The 17830-nt window shown below is 34.9% G+C and overlaps 3 protein-coding genes across 6 annotated transcripts; 1 reads left to right on the top strand and 2 right to left on the bottom strand.

Moving 5' to 3' along the window:
* Positions 1 to 16: 16 nt before the first annotated feature.
* Positions 17 to 2555, bottom strand: LOC116123225 (exosome complex component RRP42-like). 2 transcript variants are annotated; one of them, XM_031409025.1, is made up of 8 exons: positions 2421 to 2555; positions 2158 to 2284; positions 2021 to 2077; positions 1780 to 1872; positions 895 to 973; positions 608 to 732; positions 328 to 471; positions 17 to 257 (listed from the first exon to the last, which is right to left on the bottom strand). In XM_031409025.1, exons 2-8 carry the CDS (start codon positions 2281 to 2283, stop codon positions 18 to 20), a joined length of 864 nt encoding a protein of 287 aa, XP_031264885.1. In that variant the 5' UTR covers position 2284; positions 2421 to 2555; the 3' UTR covers position 17. The 2 variants fall into 2 exon arrangements, with proteins under 2 accessions (XP_031264885.1, XP_031264884.1); XM_031409024.1 differs by lacking the exon at positions 1780 to 1872.
* Positions 2556 to 6400: 3845 nt separating this feature from the next.
* Positions 6401 to 12755, top strand: LOC116123119 (transcriptional adapter ADA2-like). 3 transcript variants are annotated; one of them, XM_031408916.1, is made up of 14 exons: positions 6401 to 6474; positions 6590 to 6655; positions 7462 to 7517; positions 7898 to 8076; positions 8525 to 8590; positions 8744 to 8869; positions 8955 to 9030; positions 9228 to 9288; positions 9369 to 9427; positions 9525 to 9626; positions 10144 to 10366; positions 11121 to 11331; positions 11861 to 12163; positions 12355 to 12755. In XM_031408916.1, the coding sequence occupies exons 2-14, from the start codon at positions 6603 to 6605 to the stop codon at positions 12544 to 12546; spliced, it is 1707 nt and encodes a 568-aa protein (XP_031264776.1). In that variant the 5' UTR covers positions 6401 to 6474; positions 6590 to 6602; the 3' UTR covers positions 12547 to 12755. The 3 variants fall into 3 exon arrangements, with proteins under 3 accessions (XP_031264776.1, XP_031264774.1, XP_031264775.1); XM_031408914.1 differs by having other exon boundaries at positions 7459 to 7517; XM_031408915.1 differs by having other exon boundaries at positions 6438 to 6470; positions 7459 to 7517.
* Positions 12756 to 13353: 598 nt separating this feature from the next.
* LOC116123080 (transcriptional regulator STERILE APETALA) lies at positions 13354 to 17597 on the bottom strand. Its single transcript, XM_031408865.1, has 2 exons — positions 17346 to 17597; positions 13354 to 14480 (listed from the first exon to the last, which is right to left on the bottom strand). Exons 1-2 carry the CDS (start codon positions 17595 to 17597, stop codon positions 13356 to 13358), a joined length of 1377 nt encoding a protein of 458 aa, XP_031264725.1. The 3' UTR covers positions 13354 to 13355.
* Positions 17598 to 17830: the final 233 nt, after the last annotated feature.

Genomic DNA, 17830 nt, shown 5'->3' with positions numbered 1-17830 from the left:
CAACACATAGGAGGGCATCATGATTCATCTTCATCAGCTTCAGCAGCAGATATCTCAGAGTCCAATTTGTCAAATAGCTGCCTGCTTACAAAATTAGCAACAGATACCATGTCAAGAATGACACTTGGATCTAAGCCCAAACCTCCTCGTTTGGTCATACCACAAATGTGCCCTTGCCTATTGATAGAAATAGAAACTGCCGAGCTCATTTGCGATTCCTCTTCTGATGTAGCATCTACTATATAATGTTTTCCTACCTACAAAAGAGAAGGGCAAACATTGTGATGACTTGTCATTTGCAAAAGATACAACAGTCTGAAGAAGCACCTTTGTTAATGTAACTATGACAGGAACTCCAGACGTGTCAAACTGCAGAAATTCTTCATCACTTATGTCAACCTCTGGTTGATCATCATTTGCTGCACCGGCTGCAACATTGACTCTTGGGATGCCAGTATTGCTCAAAGCAGCCTTTGGAATAGCAAGTTGGTGAATCAGTATTATGTATTAACATAAGTAAAATAGTCGCAAGTATCCTAGAAATGATCAAACATTTCCATTGCCGACGTGAAAACAGAATATACACAGATATATGCAAAAAGGCTACCTTAATGGCAGCGCCAAGAGCATCCAGAACATTTCCATCTGCACTAACAACTAGACCATCAATATAAAGATCCCAACAAACTTTTCCTTCCACAACTACTAGAGATGATAGATCAATTCCAGCTCCTGAAATACATTAAATAGCTCCATAATCAATTGAAACAACAAGAACTAGATGTAAGAATATATTATTTAACAGTGTTATTTTAATGCAGGAATTTCCGAAAAAGCAAAAGGATTTGTGATGAAAGAAATTATAATTGCCTTTCTTGCTCTATTCATACAGACCTGCTCCACTTTTACTACCCAAGAGACAACGCTGAAGAGCTCCGGAGAGTTCTGCTGACAGATCTTCACCTCCTCTGCCCTGCGCATAAGTCACTAGAATTAACTTATAAACAATGATATAGATATTGAAAGGACATGAAAACAGTTTAAAGAATCGCAATGAATTGTTAATTACACAGCAGGTTAAAATTATGTATATGATTAAGGCAACAATACTAAACATGAATTCAAAACAAATTTACATGATTGTGCTAGAAACATGAATATAGCCAAGAATTCAGTTTAGGCGAGACAAATATAAATCATAATTAAACTTTAAAAATTTTAACAACAAATAAACATTTTAATCAATTATATTTTATCTGTCGTATTCTATTAAACACATTAGTTTTTTTTCATATTTTAAAACCCTGTATGATGACTTCGTTATGATTAATTTTTGTCTCAATCCACAAATCTCAAGTAACATCCAAAAATTTGTTTCCCAAGTGATGTCTTTCTAAGTGGCATTAGTATAAATAACAAGCTAATGCGGCAAATGATATGGATTAGTCATATAAGAAGACAAATTATTTGAGATGACAAATTTAGAATGCTACTTGGGACGTCCAATACTACTTTTCTTGTTTTATAAAAGAGAAAGATGAGAAGTTATAAGAGAAATTAAAAATTAAAGTAGTTATTATTTGTGTCTGGTATGTTTGAAATTTGTTTAAAGAAAGGAGAGGTTTACTGGGTAGTACAAACAAGGGTATGTAGATTATTACAGAAAACTGATTGCTTTAATCGAGATTATATAAGATCACAAAATTTCTACACATTACAAAGGACCACTATCAAATGCAGTAGTAATACTTAAAAAGAAGTGCAATCGAAGTATCCAACCTCAAACATTGGGGCAGCAGTTGGGCTGCAATCAACAAATATAGCAACCTTCCCTTTATCAGGTTGCAACGAGCTTGGCTTTCCAAGTTCAGCCTGCAATTATATACAAATGGCAAGTTTCAAAAGAAACAACTACGAAAGTTTTACACAGATACAACAAAACTATTGACACGTAAAAAAGAAAAGAATTATATCCATATGTGCGACACTTGTCATTTTGACTTTAGGCCAAAAAAAGCACCTTGACACTAGCAATAACATCCGTCGCCCCTAACCTTACTCTTGCCGAACCATTTGCCTGTCGTGAAAAAATGTAAAATATAAAGCTTAAAAAACAGAACAGTTAAAAGAAGAAAATACACATTGAAAATTATGAACCTGAGGAATGACACCGGTTTCAACATAAATGGGTCTGTAAGTATGTCTCTTGCGACCATCGGAGCGGAGGTCTTGTGCAATTCCACCTTTAATAAATTCCTTTTCTCCCTCAGAAAGACCCACCATTCTATATATATATATATTAGCAGAAGTTCAGTCCAATTACGCATTTTCACAAACAGGAGGTGAGCATTTAGCAACCCAAACAAAAAAAAGGCAAAACAAAAATATTAAACGAGAAAAAGATACCCTTCCACACTCACATATGAAATTAACGCAGAGATTTTAAGATTAACTAGTTGTGCTTCTTCACCACTCAATTGCTGCACAGAGAGATTTTGGGGAATATGAGCTTTAATAACGCGGCTTTTTTTTATAAACTCAAACCGCTATTCCTTTCCGCTTTTTAGTTTTACAATATAAACACCTCGTGAACAATTTGTAGCCGTCCAGATGTGTAAAGTAAGATGACGTGGTGCACCAATGAACGGCTAACCTAAGAAAATTTAGAGAGTAAACCTATTCCCACCCAAGGTTTTCCTTAATGACTTTTGCGCCCAAAACGTTTCAAAACACCAAATTACCACCCACTTGTCAACTTCCGTTAGTAAATTTCGTCAAGTACAGTAATTATAACAGTAAAGACGGAAATGCTCTTAACTGTTGATAGGAATTGTTTTATTATTATTATATGTCCTGTCAACGCATTTAATTACCAATATACCCATTTTTAACTATGTAATTACCAACATACCCCCTTTTAGCTATGTAATTACCAATATATCCCCAACTATGTATAAAATTTAAATTACCAATTTGCCTCCGATGTTAAAAAACAATCAGTAACCGTTAAAATATTAAAATTTTGAAGTAATTAGTATTACCATTTTGCCCATGTGTTTGATGCAAAATAAATTGACTGAATTTTATCAATTAAAACCCGAGAGTGTAGATTCCAAAATCATAATGCCATCGCTTGAATTGATACCCAAAAAAGAGAAATTGGGAATGCAATTCAAATATGTTCAATCTGGGTAAATAAACCAACATAAGGGGAAGAGCAAAAAATAGAGTTAAAACTACTTCATTGTCATTGTAACAAATCTCATTCAAAAATATCAAAGCCAATTAATTGTCATTGTCACAATTCTCATTCAAAAATATCAAAACCAATTTAATCTCCATAGAGCAAAAATATGAGACTTTAATTCTGGTCATAAATCTATGATCAATAATATATACATAGAGTAAAAATATGACTAGTATACGATCTGTCCTAGGTGACCTGAAACATGAGACTCTGATTCTAGTGCTTCTTGAGTTCCTGTACTCCAAACCTTTGTTGATCTCCAAGAGTTATGACCTGAAACAAAGTAACTCAATGACTTCCTCTAAAAATGTCCACAAACTTATAATACATACAGGATACAAATAATTAGCCAGCTTTACACAAAAAAATTCTAAAAAGAACCAGTAAAAAAACAAGCTATTTTTCACTCAAAACCATCTCAAATTCACCTCAGAATGTCCACGAACTTATAATACATACATTATACAAATAATTAAATAGCTTTACAGAAGAAAAAAAATTCCAACAAAAACCAATAAAAAAACAAGCATTTTTCACTCCTTTGTCCCCTCAAATTCATCTCAGGATGTCCACAAACAATATTTTGTATGAAATAACAGTACTACTTGCATTTAAGATAGCGCAAATTGATATACCATCAAAAGAAAAATGATATTATCTATGTATACTGCCTATACAGCTGCAAAATCAAGAAATTCAATTGCAAACCATTAGTTAAAATTTCAGCAATATCATGCAACTAGCAGTGAACAATATTACCCAGAATTCATTCACATACATATGGAAGAATCACTACAAATTTCCTAGGCTCATAAAAGAGTTGAATATCAGCAATACAACAAAACAAGTGTAGAATGCAATCTATAGGAAATTGAAACATTACAACCATGTTAAAACATGAAGACAAAATTGAAACATAAGACACCCAAAATTAACCTAACCAAACCAAACCTAAGCCTAAGCTTTATCTCAGTCAACGCCTTCTTTTATGTTGGGGTTTATAAATACAGTTGAAAGAGAAACGTCTGAAGCAAATATCTGAATTTACTGTTGACTAAAATATTTTTTTTGCAATAAACTAATTTTTCTAAGACTTGCTTACAAGAATTGGTGTATATTGTTTCATTAGTTAATAATAACACATAGTGGTCTTACTGTAACCCAATAAGATTATTGAAACAGACAACACCCTCTTCTTTTTCTTTTTTGTTCGATCCTTTTATATGAATTTCTTTTATTTAAATGATTTTTTAAAATGTTAAAATACTTAAATTAAAAAAATAAAAATAAAGCAGCTCTAGAAAAACAAAAAAACAAAAGAAAGAAGCTTTACATATAGACAATTCTAAACAAGCTAAGCCTAATAAAAGTGCAGTAAATTAGCTTTAGAACTTGGAACATAATGCAAGCTAAAGCAACATAATTTATTCTAATACATGTGACTAGTCAAACTTCAAAAATCTACACATGCTAAAGACTTCAATAAACACTAAGTTGATTTTTTTGGGTAATGCTTATGAGAATTCTTAAAAATCCTTCACTTTGGTTTGAAGTATTGAAAGATGGGGACAAAATTTATCCCATAAAAAACTGTTTATTACTCTAAAAAGTTAAAAACACCTTCCTTAAACTCTCATGAAAACTAATTCTCAACACCAATTTTCAAGTACATTCAGAACCACAATTTTAACAATTAAAATCTAACTTCACAATTTTCAATAATTTCAATATGGATTAATGATTAATTGAATAAAAATTACCCATTGAATAAACAATGCTCCACTACTCTTTTTCCATTGTCAGATTTTTTTATAAAGCAGTGAAAGCACATACAATAACAACAACATACAAGATCACATTCAAACCATAAACATAAAGAATTAATTTATACATATATGCACATATTACAAATGCTCAAAAAAGGTACTACAAAAGACAAAGAAGGAGATACCCACATTATTAGGATGCCAGGCTTCTTCGGTCACACGCGAATTGTCTCTTCTTGATAAGTTCTGTGACCCACTTGCAGACAAAAATAACACTCAAATCATCAACCTTACCACAGTTACATAGATATTACCACAAAACAAAAAACACTTTTCTTTCCAACACAACCTATAGTAAACGAAAACAAAAAAAAGTATAAACAAAGATGACTACCTCCAAAAGTTCAAACACTCACACACTTAAACTTATCGTTGACAGTCTCAACGATTACGAACTTCAAAAGCCGCAACTCAGAAGATCAACTTGTCACTAGAAGTCGCGGAAAACCTCATCGTTCGCGGGTAAAAGTCATTGTCAACAACCCTTAACCCCTACCGTTAGCAATGTACACGAACGCCAAACTCGCCAATCGCTAGTCTACCTTACTGTTAACACTCACTGGTCGCCGTAAACAGTCACCAAAAAGGCAGTCGAAGATGTTAATTGAAAACCCAAGAGTCGCCGCTTCTAGAACACGCAAACATTGCGTTTCCTTTTCCTTTTCTTTCAAAGGTCATCAGCATTTCAGTTTCCTTTTCTTTCAAATGTCAACTCTCATGGACACTTGCCAATACCCCAACCTTGCACTTCAATTTCAAATTTTATTTTTTTATTAAAATATTATTTGATAATAATGCCCTTACTTTTACCCATCGTTTGACCATTATACCCTTTTACATTACAAAAACTACTAACAAAACTTTTTAGTGGGTGGCTATTTGGTGTTTTGAAACTTTTTGGGTGGGAAATTGTCATTAAGGCAAACCTTGGTTGGGAAATAATCGTTTATTGTAAGTCAGCAGTGTAGTGTATTGTTTTTGTTGGTTTGGTCACCTCATCACCTCTAGAAAGATCTAAATAAATGTGAGTTACTGTAAATTGAATCTTGCTTTATATATTTATTCTATTGAACTCACTACCATTTTTCAGGATTCAGGTTTCAGGATCTTTCTTTGCCTCCTAAACTCCAATATCATCTCCTATACTGCCATCATTTTCGTCCATTATTAATGGGTAATCTTTCTCTTTATATTAGGGTACGTGTCGCCTTTGCAGCCGTTAAGATTTCAAGTAAGCTGACTTGGTAAAAAATGAACGGCTAACATGCAAAGTTTCAAAATTGAGAAATATAAACGCGCAACACAGAAGCCAAACCAAAATTAAACACAATTCACTTTTATTCCAAAAAAAAAAAAAATCCTTATACCTCGCCCCGACCTCCTCTGACGGACTTCAAGAAAGTACCAGATTTCATGTCTCGGTTTCTTTTTTTCTTTTTCTTTTTTTAATAGTGGTCGAAGTGTTTGTGATTTTTTCGGTGTTTTTGTTTCTATTTTTTTGTGTTTTTGAAATCAGGTGATTCGGATAGATGGGTCGGTCTCGAGCAGTGTCCCATTATGCTGATGATGATCACAACCAAAAGTACGTATAATCCTTTTTCCTTTTTTAATTTAGTATCTTTTTTTTTAAAAAAAAAAAACTTATTGCGATTACTGAGAATTTGAGCAAATAGGTTTCTGAGAAAACAAAAGATTATGGGATTTTTTTTTTTTTTTTAAATGTATGTGTTGGGTAGATTTTTGTCGATAATTTTTTTTTTTTTTTTTTTTTAAATGTATGTGTTGGGTAGATTTTTGTCGATAATTTTAGAGAATTTAAGATGGGATATTGAATTTTGTTTCGAATGGTAACTTTTGATGTATTTGTTTATATTGTACTCTCTCATTTAGGTTTTCACTGTCTGCCTGATTTTTATCCAGAAACGCTTATTTAAATATATATGAATTGTGCTTCAACATGTTCGTTCTCTTGTGGTAATATTAAAGAGAATGATAACGTGGATGGATAGTTTGAACATTGTGGAGGAGAGATTTGATGACACGCCCATCTGTAACTGGAAATGCATGTTGAATTTCACACTTGCAGAATATCTGTTGTTATTCAATTCCTAATTGCATAGATTTATTATTATATTTTTTTAAAAGAGAGTTTAGGATTGTTAAGCATTTTTGTGGTTTTTCGATCTTCAAAGGGACAAGTTTGAAGTGTATATTAATGTTATAAAATCCAACTGTTGGTTGTTCACACTGATTCTTCTGTAAAAAGTTTTTTGAATGGTGTAATACATATAAATTTTGCATTGATTGAAGTGGATATTACTTGGTTTTTACCAATGATGTTATCTTTATTGTGGTCTGATGAGGAAATCCTGTTTTCATTTTCAGCAGATCCAAGAGAAAAAGGACCATTTCCAGCTTAGAGAACATAGAGACTGCATCTACAGGTATGTGGCATTATCTTGTAGCCATATTTTTTTTATTAATCCGTTGTAAGGAATTTGATAAAGGTTGTGGCATAGAGTTTAGTAAGTAAGTTTACACAGTGTATATGATGGTCCCAAATATTCTGTCTAATTTGTTTGCAGCTTATGAGTATTTTATTTTTGTACATTCCTTAACATTTTCTACGCTGTGCCCTGTTGGTCTGTCCCTCTGTAGCTCGGTTAACATAAGGGGTTCAATGGTAATAAAATTTTCTAAAATTGTAATATTCTTCTCTAAGTCCTAGTGTACTCTGGTTGTAACAATCTAGTGATCATTGTATCTATATATCTTGATTGTTTTATTCATTTCTAGTAACTCTATCTCTCCTACTGTGTCACAGGTCAACCATTTAGTGAAGGAAAAGGAGCATTATACCACTGTAATTATTGCAACAAAGATATCTCTGGGTTTGTTCGCATTAAGTGTGCTTTGTGTTCCGATTTTGACCTTTGCATAGAGTGCTTTTCTGTCGGTGCTGAAATTACTCCTCATAAAAGCAATCATCCGTACAGAGTTATGGTTAGTAACTCTATTCAAAGATTTTATTGGTCCTCTTATCATCTGTGTGTTGCAGGGTCATAGCTTGATTTCAGATGCTTGATGATATGTAAAATGTGGTGGATTTTTACCATATCTGAGACGCTCCCTTTTCTGTTTTATTTTAACTCTAATTAATTAAGCTGATCAAAAGAATATTTTCATAATTTTATTTGATCTGCAAATTTCAGTTATCCTCTGATATTTAAAAAGTAAATTGCCTGAAGCAACTTATCAAATGTCATAAACCTGGTGATTATATCTCATGTATTGTTGCTTCTGGTTTAAAGTCTCTGTACAATTTTCATTCTTTGTGATGATTGATGTGTTTTGGCCCCACTATAATGTGAAATAAAACTGAGAATATGAAGTACTTAAAAACATTGCATTGGTTTGTGTGTGCTGATAAATGTTTTCTTTTCTCCAACAGGACAATTTGTCTTTCCCACTTATATGTCCAGACTGGAATGCAGATGAAGAGATTTTACTTCTAGAGGTATATGTATTCATCAAGTGAATAAACTTGACCTTCTGAATGCTGTCTTTATATTTACTTAATGCTTTTTTTTTTGTAAAATTGATGATACTTATTGATTATCTGAGTGTCATTGCATCTGATGTTTAGGCTGTGATTTTTTCTTATTTTTAGGGCATTGAGATGTACGGATTTGGGAACTGGGCTGAAGTTGCAGAACATGTTGGAACTAAGAGCAAGTCACAATGTATTGACCATTATAATGCCATATATTTGAGCTCTCCTTGCTTCCCTCTCCCGGTATGCTAATATGATAATCTAGATTTTGCCACACCTATCGCATAGTAGTAATGACAGTAATGTCTTTCATGTATTCTGGCTCTAGGACCTGTCTCATGTAATGGGAAAGAGCAGAGAAGAGCTCCTTGCTATGGCGAAAGGGCATGGTGAAGTCAAGAAAGGTTAGTTTTATGTTGATTTTTTCTTGGAGATTATACTCTTTAAGTTCAGCAACGAACACTTTTCTTGTTTATTGGACTGTCGGTTATTTCCTTATGTCCATTGCTTTGTATCAATAATTTATCAAAAGCCATAAGATGCATTTCTTACATATTTACTTGGTATGAAGATGCTGGATTTTAATTTTCTTTTTCTACAGAACTTACAACTGTTGGTGAGGTTACCATGAATGAAGAGTCTTCCTTCTCTCCTAGAGTGAAGTATAACTACTTTCATCATTTTACTTTCATTTCAGATCCACTGTTTCTATTTGCTTACTTCTTTCTATGTGCTTAATCAGATCTGAGACATTGAAAAAAGAAGATCCAGCTCATCAGTCCTCATCTAGCTTGACTATCGGTATTTTGATCAATACTACTTTTGTCAATTTTATTGTCTGTTGGACTTTCTGTTTGATAAAGTGCATGCATTAACATGCTTTTCTCCTTTTTACTAGAGGCAGGCTCCCATATGCATTCAAGCAGTAGTAACACCTTCTCAAGTACAGTTAAGAAGGCCTTAAACATACCCCAAATTAAGGACAGCATAAAAGCAGAAGGTATGCTTTCACAATTTATATTGTAGTGTACAAGACATCAACTTGGGCTGCATTCATGGTGTAAAAACTCTAGGTTACTCAGCTGCATATCAGTACATTTGACTGATATTCATCATATAATTGTACTGTGCGACTGGCTTTGTTTGTGGGAAGCATTCTCTTGTAGTTAGACAACATAACTATTTCTGTAATTTTGACTTTCTACAAAGTATCTGTTTCCGACGTTTACAAATTCATGTGATGCTTTTTATATTATTATTGGCTAGGATTTTATTGCTGCAAGCTGTTGTGGACTTGAAATAATTTTTTTAGTCGGTCTAATATGGGAATTGGGTTGATATTAATCCCAGATTGTTTACTCAAAAAGGAGGGGGGTAAAAGTGAAGCTTAAGTCATTTAATCGTTTTAATCAGTTGATGGAGAAGAGTATTTTGTTTCACTTTAAGAGGAATAGGCTTAATATATATATAATTTTTTTATTATTATTATTATTATTATTATTTTTTTTTTTTTGCAGAACCTCTGTCGGACAGGAGCATTGGAGAGAAAAAACCTAGAGTTGCAGGGGATGAGAAGCCTTCTATGACAGAATTGAGTGGCTATAATTTCAAAAGGCAGGAATTTGAAGTTGAATATGATAATGATGCAGAGCAGTTACTGGCAGATATGGAGTTCAAGGACACTGACACTGATGCTGAGCGTGAATTGAAACTGAGAGTGCTGCGTATTTACTCCAAAAGGTAGCTATGTAGGTACCTAGATGTGACATTTTTTTACATGAATACAAGGGCTGGCCAAGGAGCGCTCTATCTTATACTTAACCCAGAAATATAACATTTAGATATAGAAAAAAAAAAAATGAAATTTATACATTAGGTTCTGAAGAAATATATATAACCTAGCCTGTTAAGATATAGTGGCTTGACTGTAGATCTGTAAGTAGTTCTTAAAGACTATATTACCGACCCACAGATTTAGATACCACATATTTGAGGATTCAGATTCTCTCTGCTCTTGGAACTCCCATGACTCTTAATGTGAAAGTCAAGTATGGTAGTGGATTTAAGTCGCCAACTATATTTTTTTATAGTGTTTTTGTCACTGTTTCAGACCAAAAGCTTGGAGATTTATTTGGTTGAATTTTTGAAATCTCAATTAGCATAAATTCACCAAGTTCAAAATTTTTAAGATACACTAGATTTAAGGTGTAATTGCAGGGTGTAATTTGTTATATTTTAGCCTGTCATATTTTTACCCTTGTTTTACTGTTTTAAAACTGAAGTGTTTATAGTAGTACAATATAGTGTTAAGTTTTACTCTCTGATTAGTTTGTGATATCTTAAGAAAAAATAAAAAATTGCATCAGATTATGACTAAGTGGAACCACTGTTTTTCATGTTAGTCATAACATTATCTTAAAATTTTATTTTAATTTTCTTGTTCAGTTGTTTTTATTTTGCCATAATTTTAATGCATTTGGGGACTTCTTGACAGGCTAGACGAGAGGAAACGCCGGAAGGACTTCATAGTGGAAAGAAATTTGCTATACCTTGATCCTTTTGAGAAGGATCTCTCACCTGAAGAGAAGGAAATATATCAGCGTTTTAAGGTCTTTATGCGGTTTCATTCTAAAGAAGATCATGAGGAGTTGCTGAAGAGTATTATCGAGGAACACCGAATTGTCAAAAGAATACAAGACCTTCAGGTTTGTTTGTACCTCACATAATCTAAGGGTAATGAGTTAAACTCTTATGAAATTCCTCTTTCTGCTGAATATTGCTGATAATTCATACGAAGTTGCCCTGTATGAGAAGTGAGCTATATACTAAAGTTAAAAAAGAAATGACAATCACTTAGGTTTTATTCTTGAGATCTTTTTATTTGAGACCAAATAGGATATGGAGCCATTGTCTCTTTACTGTTTCCCATTTCCAATTTTAATCTGTAGTAGGCATTTAAACATTGGGCTATATCTTGATTATAGCAAAAATAGTTTTTTTTTTTTTTTAAATGGAGAAGAATTTTGGGGCCTTAATCTTGTCGACTGTTTAAGCAGTGGTTGGAATTGTAGCTTTCACATTAAGCATTTTTATTGGCTTTAAACCGGTGAAGATGTTAATAATCAAGAAAGTTATGGGGACAAGCTCAGGCACATCTTACTGACCTATGCATTTATGATAATTCTGTACGGAATGGAATAAGATCATTGAATTCACATTAAATATGTTATGCAGGAAGCGCTAGCTGCTGGTTTTCATACCTCTGCTGAGGCAAATAAATTTCTTGAACAGAAGAGGAGGAAAGAAGCTGAAGAAAATGCCCAGAGAGTGAAAAGCAGTAGCCAGGCAGGTCCAAGTGGAAAAGTATTGCAAAGACCAAATAGTCTGAAGGGTGAAGTTGATGTCAGCCCTTGTGGAGTTGTAAGGGGATCCATGGCTTTGCAGCCTTTTGGCAACGTTTCTCCCTCAACTATGGCAAGCTCCTTAGATGACTGGGACATCTCTGGTTTCGTAGGCGCCAGTTTACTCTCTGAAACTGTGAGAAACTCCGTTCCTAATTTCCAACTGTTTTGCATACTCACCAAGTTAGTTAAATTTAATTATCATATGATACAAATGTTATCTTAAAAAGAATCCCCCTGGTTGATGATAGAAGCAGCACTAAGTTTTACGGAAAGTCTTTTTATTGTGAATGTGTTTGAACTTGTATATTGTGATGTTATGTGCAGGAAAAACAGCTTTGCGGTGAGATAAGAATACTACCCTCACACTACTTAAAGATGTTGGAGATCTTATCAGTGGAGGTAATGAAGGGCAACATTAGCAAGAAATCAGATGCCCATGACTTATTCAAGGTTGAAGCAAGTAAAGTGGACAGAGTATATGATATGCTAGTGAAAAAGGGTATTGCCAAAGCATGATTAGAAGTGTGTGATGTACAGTAGAGTAGAGTAGAGTACAGAGTTAAATTTTATTTTCTTATTGGAAAGGAAAGAGGCTATAGCTATAGCTAGCTATAGCGTATGATCACTTATTAGTCAGTAAGCAATGTTTCAGATTCTCTTTCTTCAAAACAATAGGGGTGCGGTTGTCTTTGATTGGGCCCCAGACCTATGGCTACGTTTTTCAAGTTGCCTTGTCTTTACAGCTAACGTATAAAGTGCAGGTAGTTCAGAAACTGCAATCTCATTTAATTACTCAAGTACAGTTTTGCGTAAGACACACCAACTTGTTATGACGTTACTGAGAATAATATCCATCCCTTTTTGACGCAGAACCAACTCCAAGTATAAAATAAAGAAAGAAAAACAACCAAAACATATAATAATAATAACAACACTAGGGGAAGTAAAGAAGAATGCATATTCAATTTTATTGTTAACAAAAGAAAGAAATTAGAAATGCAACAAATACCCACCTAGAAACTACAAACGAACAAGTGCAGCAAAAGGTCAGTCAAACTGCATAAGAAATATTTAAGATACAATTCAACAAAAAGGCCTGCCTGCATTGTTAAGTCAAATAAACCGAACCAGTTCCCTAGATTCTCAGTCAAAACAGCGTATCAAATCAATTCGCACACGCTCCATCTCCACCTCCATCTCCATTCATTTTCTAAATTAATACTATTATTAAAATTAAAGTACACTCTTTAGTCCGATAAAGTTAAACCTGACCCAGATTCTCTTTTTTTCTTTTTTCGAACCCTACTCATACCCATACCCCTTCTCTACTGTGCTCCGAAATCCCACAAGTGTATACTTGTCTCACTTGATGCTGCCACGTGTCTATCATCTCCCACAAATGCGTTCACTTCTCCTATTCTCTCCCTAAAAGTGTACAAATACTCCCCTTCCTCTATTTCCCATACCCTTATCACACCTCCTGCGCACATTAGGGCGTACCCTAAATTCATGCACCCCATTACGTTTCTTTGACCACCCCTTAACCTTAAGCTAAACCTACACACTTCCTCTAACGTGTCCACCCTGCGCACTATAGCCAACCCACGACCATCCACGACAATATACGCCTCGCAGTTAACGTCAACCGAGGTCACAATTACCCCTCTCATGTACTCTTGATTACTCATCACCCCTTCGTTGGGGTTTCTCAAATCGAAAACCATCACACGTGAACTTGTGCATGCCACCGCTGAGTCCTGACTCGTCACCCTCACTCGTCCCACAAACTCGGTGAACTCAGCTAACATTCGCCAACCCATCACTGTGTTTTGGTCGGTCAAATCCCCACCGACAAACGTTAGCACTTCAGTTTGACCATCCCAAATGTGATAGGCCTGCCCCGCTATCCCTGCGTACAAACCCACCCAGTATCTTTCGCATCCCGTGAAGTCCACCAGCACCCCGTCATCCACCACGTTACCAAAGTGAGCTCTACGGGGTGGGTTCGCCACGTCATTTATATTTGCCACGTGGATGTCTCCGTCCAGCGTGGCGAATATTAGTTGGGCGTCCGTGATGATTATACCTGACACCGCACGCGAGAACCGGCCTAAGATATCGCGATGGTGGGGCCGGAAGGTGCTGACGTGGATACGAGTAGCCAGGGAGAATAGACGAACTGTTCCGTCAGCAAACCCACATGCCAAGTAAAGGTCAGAGAGTGCCAGGCAACGACACGTCAACCCATCCGGGCTATCCACATCAGACGGGTCGAAATGAAGAATTGCGTGGGTATATCTACGCGTTCGAAAATTATCCATTGTCCGATGACGATAGATGTACTCATCTCTCCACGTTGCATGCATGAGATGGGTCCGGCCCCATATGTGTTGAGTTAGGCGGCGCCATAGGAGATCAGAGCGAGAGACAGCACGCCACGTGGAACATACCTGCATAAAAAACAAACAAGGCACTAAGTTTATTAAAAAGTAATGAAAAAAATAGATATAGATATTAACCAAAGAAGAGTGTTTAAATACGTTCTGTTTAGATCTTAGAAATAAAGAGTTAAATATGATGTTGAAATTTGGACGGTTACTAAATGAAGACCGACATGGAAATAGAAGTAAGGAAGAAAATGACAAAGGTAGATCGTAGATGCGCGTAAAGGGCTTTAAATGTGAGAAACTTGAAGCAGGAAGCAATGGCAGGCAGTGGCAGAGGCAGGAGAGACTAGGGACCAGAGAAGAGAAGAGAGAGACGAAAAAATAATGACAAAAGGAGGAGAGAAAAGCGATACATCGAAGTGGATGCGACTTGTGTTGTCTTGTAGCATAGACTTGCAGTGGTACAACAGCCTCAACATACATCCTACTATCAGGGAGACTGTGACAGCTATGTCATGTCTTTTTCATTTATTTATATTATATATAAATTAGTATTACTATTATTATCATTCAATTGAAATTCAGGTCATAAGATAAGGTACAGCAAGTACAAACAACATCTATTATAAACAGTACAATATACATAAAAAAGAGAGATAATGATGTTCTTCCTTGATGCCAAAAAGACAAAACCATGCAGGAGCAGGACTCTTCGTTCTGGTTCTGGTCCTGCTCCTAATTCAGTTTCTTCAGGGAAGGAAGCCAATGTTGTGGGTTTAGTTGAAGAGCAACGATACAGATATTTTTTATGAGACAACAATAAAAGGACAGAGACTCTTATAGCTAGCTAGCTGTGGTCCTGGTCCATATAGTTTTTATTTTTTGAGTTTATATAATCATTCAAAATCGTCTTTTATATTATATATAACTTATAAGAAACAACAAGAAGCAAGAAACAACGAGCGTGCTTTTCTATCTCTCTCTTTCATTTCCAAGAAAGAGTTGGCAAAGACCTGTCTCGTTAAAAGCAGAGAATCTAGCTCTATTACCTTCACCAACTACCCATTTCTGCCATACTTGACTCTCTTCTCTCAACTTCCGCTTCCAACATACTGCTTACTACCACCACTATCTTTTCATCTAATATTTCTTCTACACTAATACTTTATTAATTTAATTTTCCTTGTAACAAATGTTGTGGCTCTGGAGTGCATATATATATATAGACACGAAGTGAGTAGTAATAGTATTAGAGACAGAAGATAAAAACAAAAAAGAAGTCACCAACTGTGGCTCTGGGCGGGTTAATGCAATGAGAAGAGGTTAGCAGTGAAATGACAAGGAGACATGAGGCTTTGGTGGCAGCATTGGGCTCCATGTGCTTTTTGGCATTGCACATGCTGCCTTTTGACTGATGCTTGAATAGAACAATCAACTACTGAGATCTCATGGATTAGAATGTCCAGAGAAAGCGACGTTAAGACCGAAAATACAGAAAGAGATTTTTCTTTTTTTCTTTTTTAATATATTAATCCATCACTACCTTACCTTTCTCTTCTCTTTCTATTTACTTTTGACTTCAATAACTCTGCATGCTTCTTCTTATACTGTTTTTAACCTTTTTATTTTAATAATCTAGCACTACTTTTTCATTCATCAACACATTCATTTGAATATGATTATACTGGGAATTGTTCTAAAGTAGCACTGTTCCTTATCTATTAATGCCAATGGTACTTATTCTCTAAATAACCCAAAATATAAAAACTAATGTTTGTTTTTTTTTAAAAAATTAAAAATTAAAAATTTCAAGCTAGTTTCACTGCTACTCTACGTTTACACAAGTCTTCTTCTCAATAAAGCCTGCATTAATTACATGGAACTGCCACAATTAATCACCCAGCAAAGAACTCAAGCATATGCCTGCAACTTCTTGTGAATTTAATCTCAATATAAAAAATTTAGAATTAGAGAGACATCATTCATTGCATGGAATAGCAGCTAGCATGAAGCAATGCAGGCATATGTACTTTGAAAAGAAGCAGAAGTTCCTTATAATAAATGCTAAATATTAACCTAACATGAACAAAGTAAGACATACAACTGAGTCTTTCCTTGAATTGTGGTGTATGCTATATACTTGCTTGCCAAACCAAGATAGGCTTTAAGGGTCTCTATCTGCATTTCTAGTGTAGGAAAAGAAAAGTATTCCACTATATACAATAGGGAGAGAGAGCTAAGAAAGTTGAGTCAAAAAGTTGGAGATTCTAAAGCCTTAGAAAGATCATGCCAAGAAAGGGAAAAAGAGATTTGAATCCAAAAGACTCCTTTTTCCTCTACTTATAAAAAGGGATCCAAATATAGGTATTTCTAAGTGATGAAAAGGAAGGAAAACTAACATTTGCAAGATTAAACTACCCCTTCTGAAAGTGACATAAATTTGTGTTAGAAATGGACCCATAAAAAAGATACCAATCTCTTCCAAACGAAAATTTCTCCTTGGATGCTCGTCTATATATATATATATATATATTCAAGGCATTCACAGATCACAATATCAGTAAACCAGCTTGCATTAACTCCCTTCTCCAATAAAATCCATTATCTGAGTTTTCGTGTTTGTAAAATAATAATAAAGAAAAGCTTCACTGTAAAGTAAAAAACAACATGTTGACTAGAGCAAGATTTTGTCCATTTCCTGAAGGATATCCAGTAGCTAATTAGTGTACGGGTTCCATGGTCTACCACTACACCCATGTGATTAAGAAAGAAACCTCAAAATTATCGCTAACCCAAATAAAATCTGAATCAATAATCATCAAAATCATTCAATTCTCTGCGCATAATGTAAAAACGAAACATGGTTTTGTTTCATATTATATACTCAACTCAAAACATATGCAAGAGAACAACAGAGAGACAACATACCAGAAAGACATTGGTAAGAGCAGCAGCAGCTGCGAGGCGACCAATATTGCGAGAAGCATCAATGGCCACATGGGCTGCCAGAGCCTCCACAAAAGGCTCAGGCCAGACCTCACTAATGGCACGTTGACGAGACGATGAAGGCCCTTCGAAATCACCCCCTCTTCTTGCACCCTGGTAACCTACACCACCGCCATTGCCATTGCCATCTTCTGAAGAAGAAGATGATGATGAAGATGAAGAAGAAGATGACATTAGTTAATAACAGGTGAAGGAAGCTATAAAGGAGAAGCAAGAAATGGGCTACAAAGAAGCAAGGACAAAAAGGTGTAGATAAAGACACAAATGAGGGACCCAAAACAAGTGTGTTTGGGATTCTAGGAGATATATATGACACAGTGAAACTTTAATTAATGTGCTATGATATATTATAATACAAAAGTATTTATAATAATATAAAAATATATTTGAGGGTTTTTAGTTTTTCT

This window comes from Pistacia vera, unplaced genomic scaffold (genome assembly GCF_008641045.1).
Source record: "Pistacia vera cultivar Batoury unplaced genomic scaffold, PisVer_v2 Contig140, whole genome shotgun sequence".
NCBI classification, from domain to species: domain Eukaryota; kingdom Viridiplantae; phylum Streptophyta; class Magnoliopsida; order Sapindales; family Anacardiaceae; genus Pistacia; species Pistacia vera.
The sequence above is the reverse complement of the archived record's forward strand: the minus strand, read 5'-3'. Positions and strand labels throughout refer to the sequence as shown.

Coding starts and splice junctions, on each gene's coding strand:
- LOC116123119 (XM_031408914.1), top strand. CDS start 6,603: ATGGGTCGGTCTCGAGCAGTGTCCCATTATGCTGATGATGATCACAAC. Junction 8,077..8,524: donor ATCATCCGTACAGAGTTATG/GTTAGTAACTCT, acceptor TTTCTCCAACAG/GACAATTTGTCTTTCCCACT. Junction 9,289..9,368: donor TCCTTCTCTCCTAGAGTGAA/GTATAACTACTT, acceptor GTGCTTAATCAG/ATCTGAGACATTGAAAAAAG.
- LOC116123080 (XM_031408865.1), bottom strand. CDS start 17,597: ATGTCATCTTCTTCTTCATCTTCATCATCATCTTCTTCTTCAGAAGAT. Junction 14,481..17,345: donor CTCTTACCAATGTCTTTCTG/GTATGTTGTCTC, acceptor TTTTTTATGCAG/GTATGTTCCACGTGGCGTGC.
- LOC116123225 (XM_031409025.1), bottom strand. CDS start 2,283: ATGGTGGGTCTTTCTGAGGGAGAAAAGGAATTTATTAAAGGTGGAATT. Junction 974..1,779: donor CTGCTGCCCCAATGTTTGAG/GTTGGATACTTC, acceptor ACTTATGCGCAG/GGCAGAGGAGGTGAAGATCT. Junction 733..894: donor GGGTAGTAAAAGTGGAGCAG/GTCTGTATGAAT, acceptor AATGTATTTCAG/GAGCTGGAATTGATCTATCA.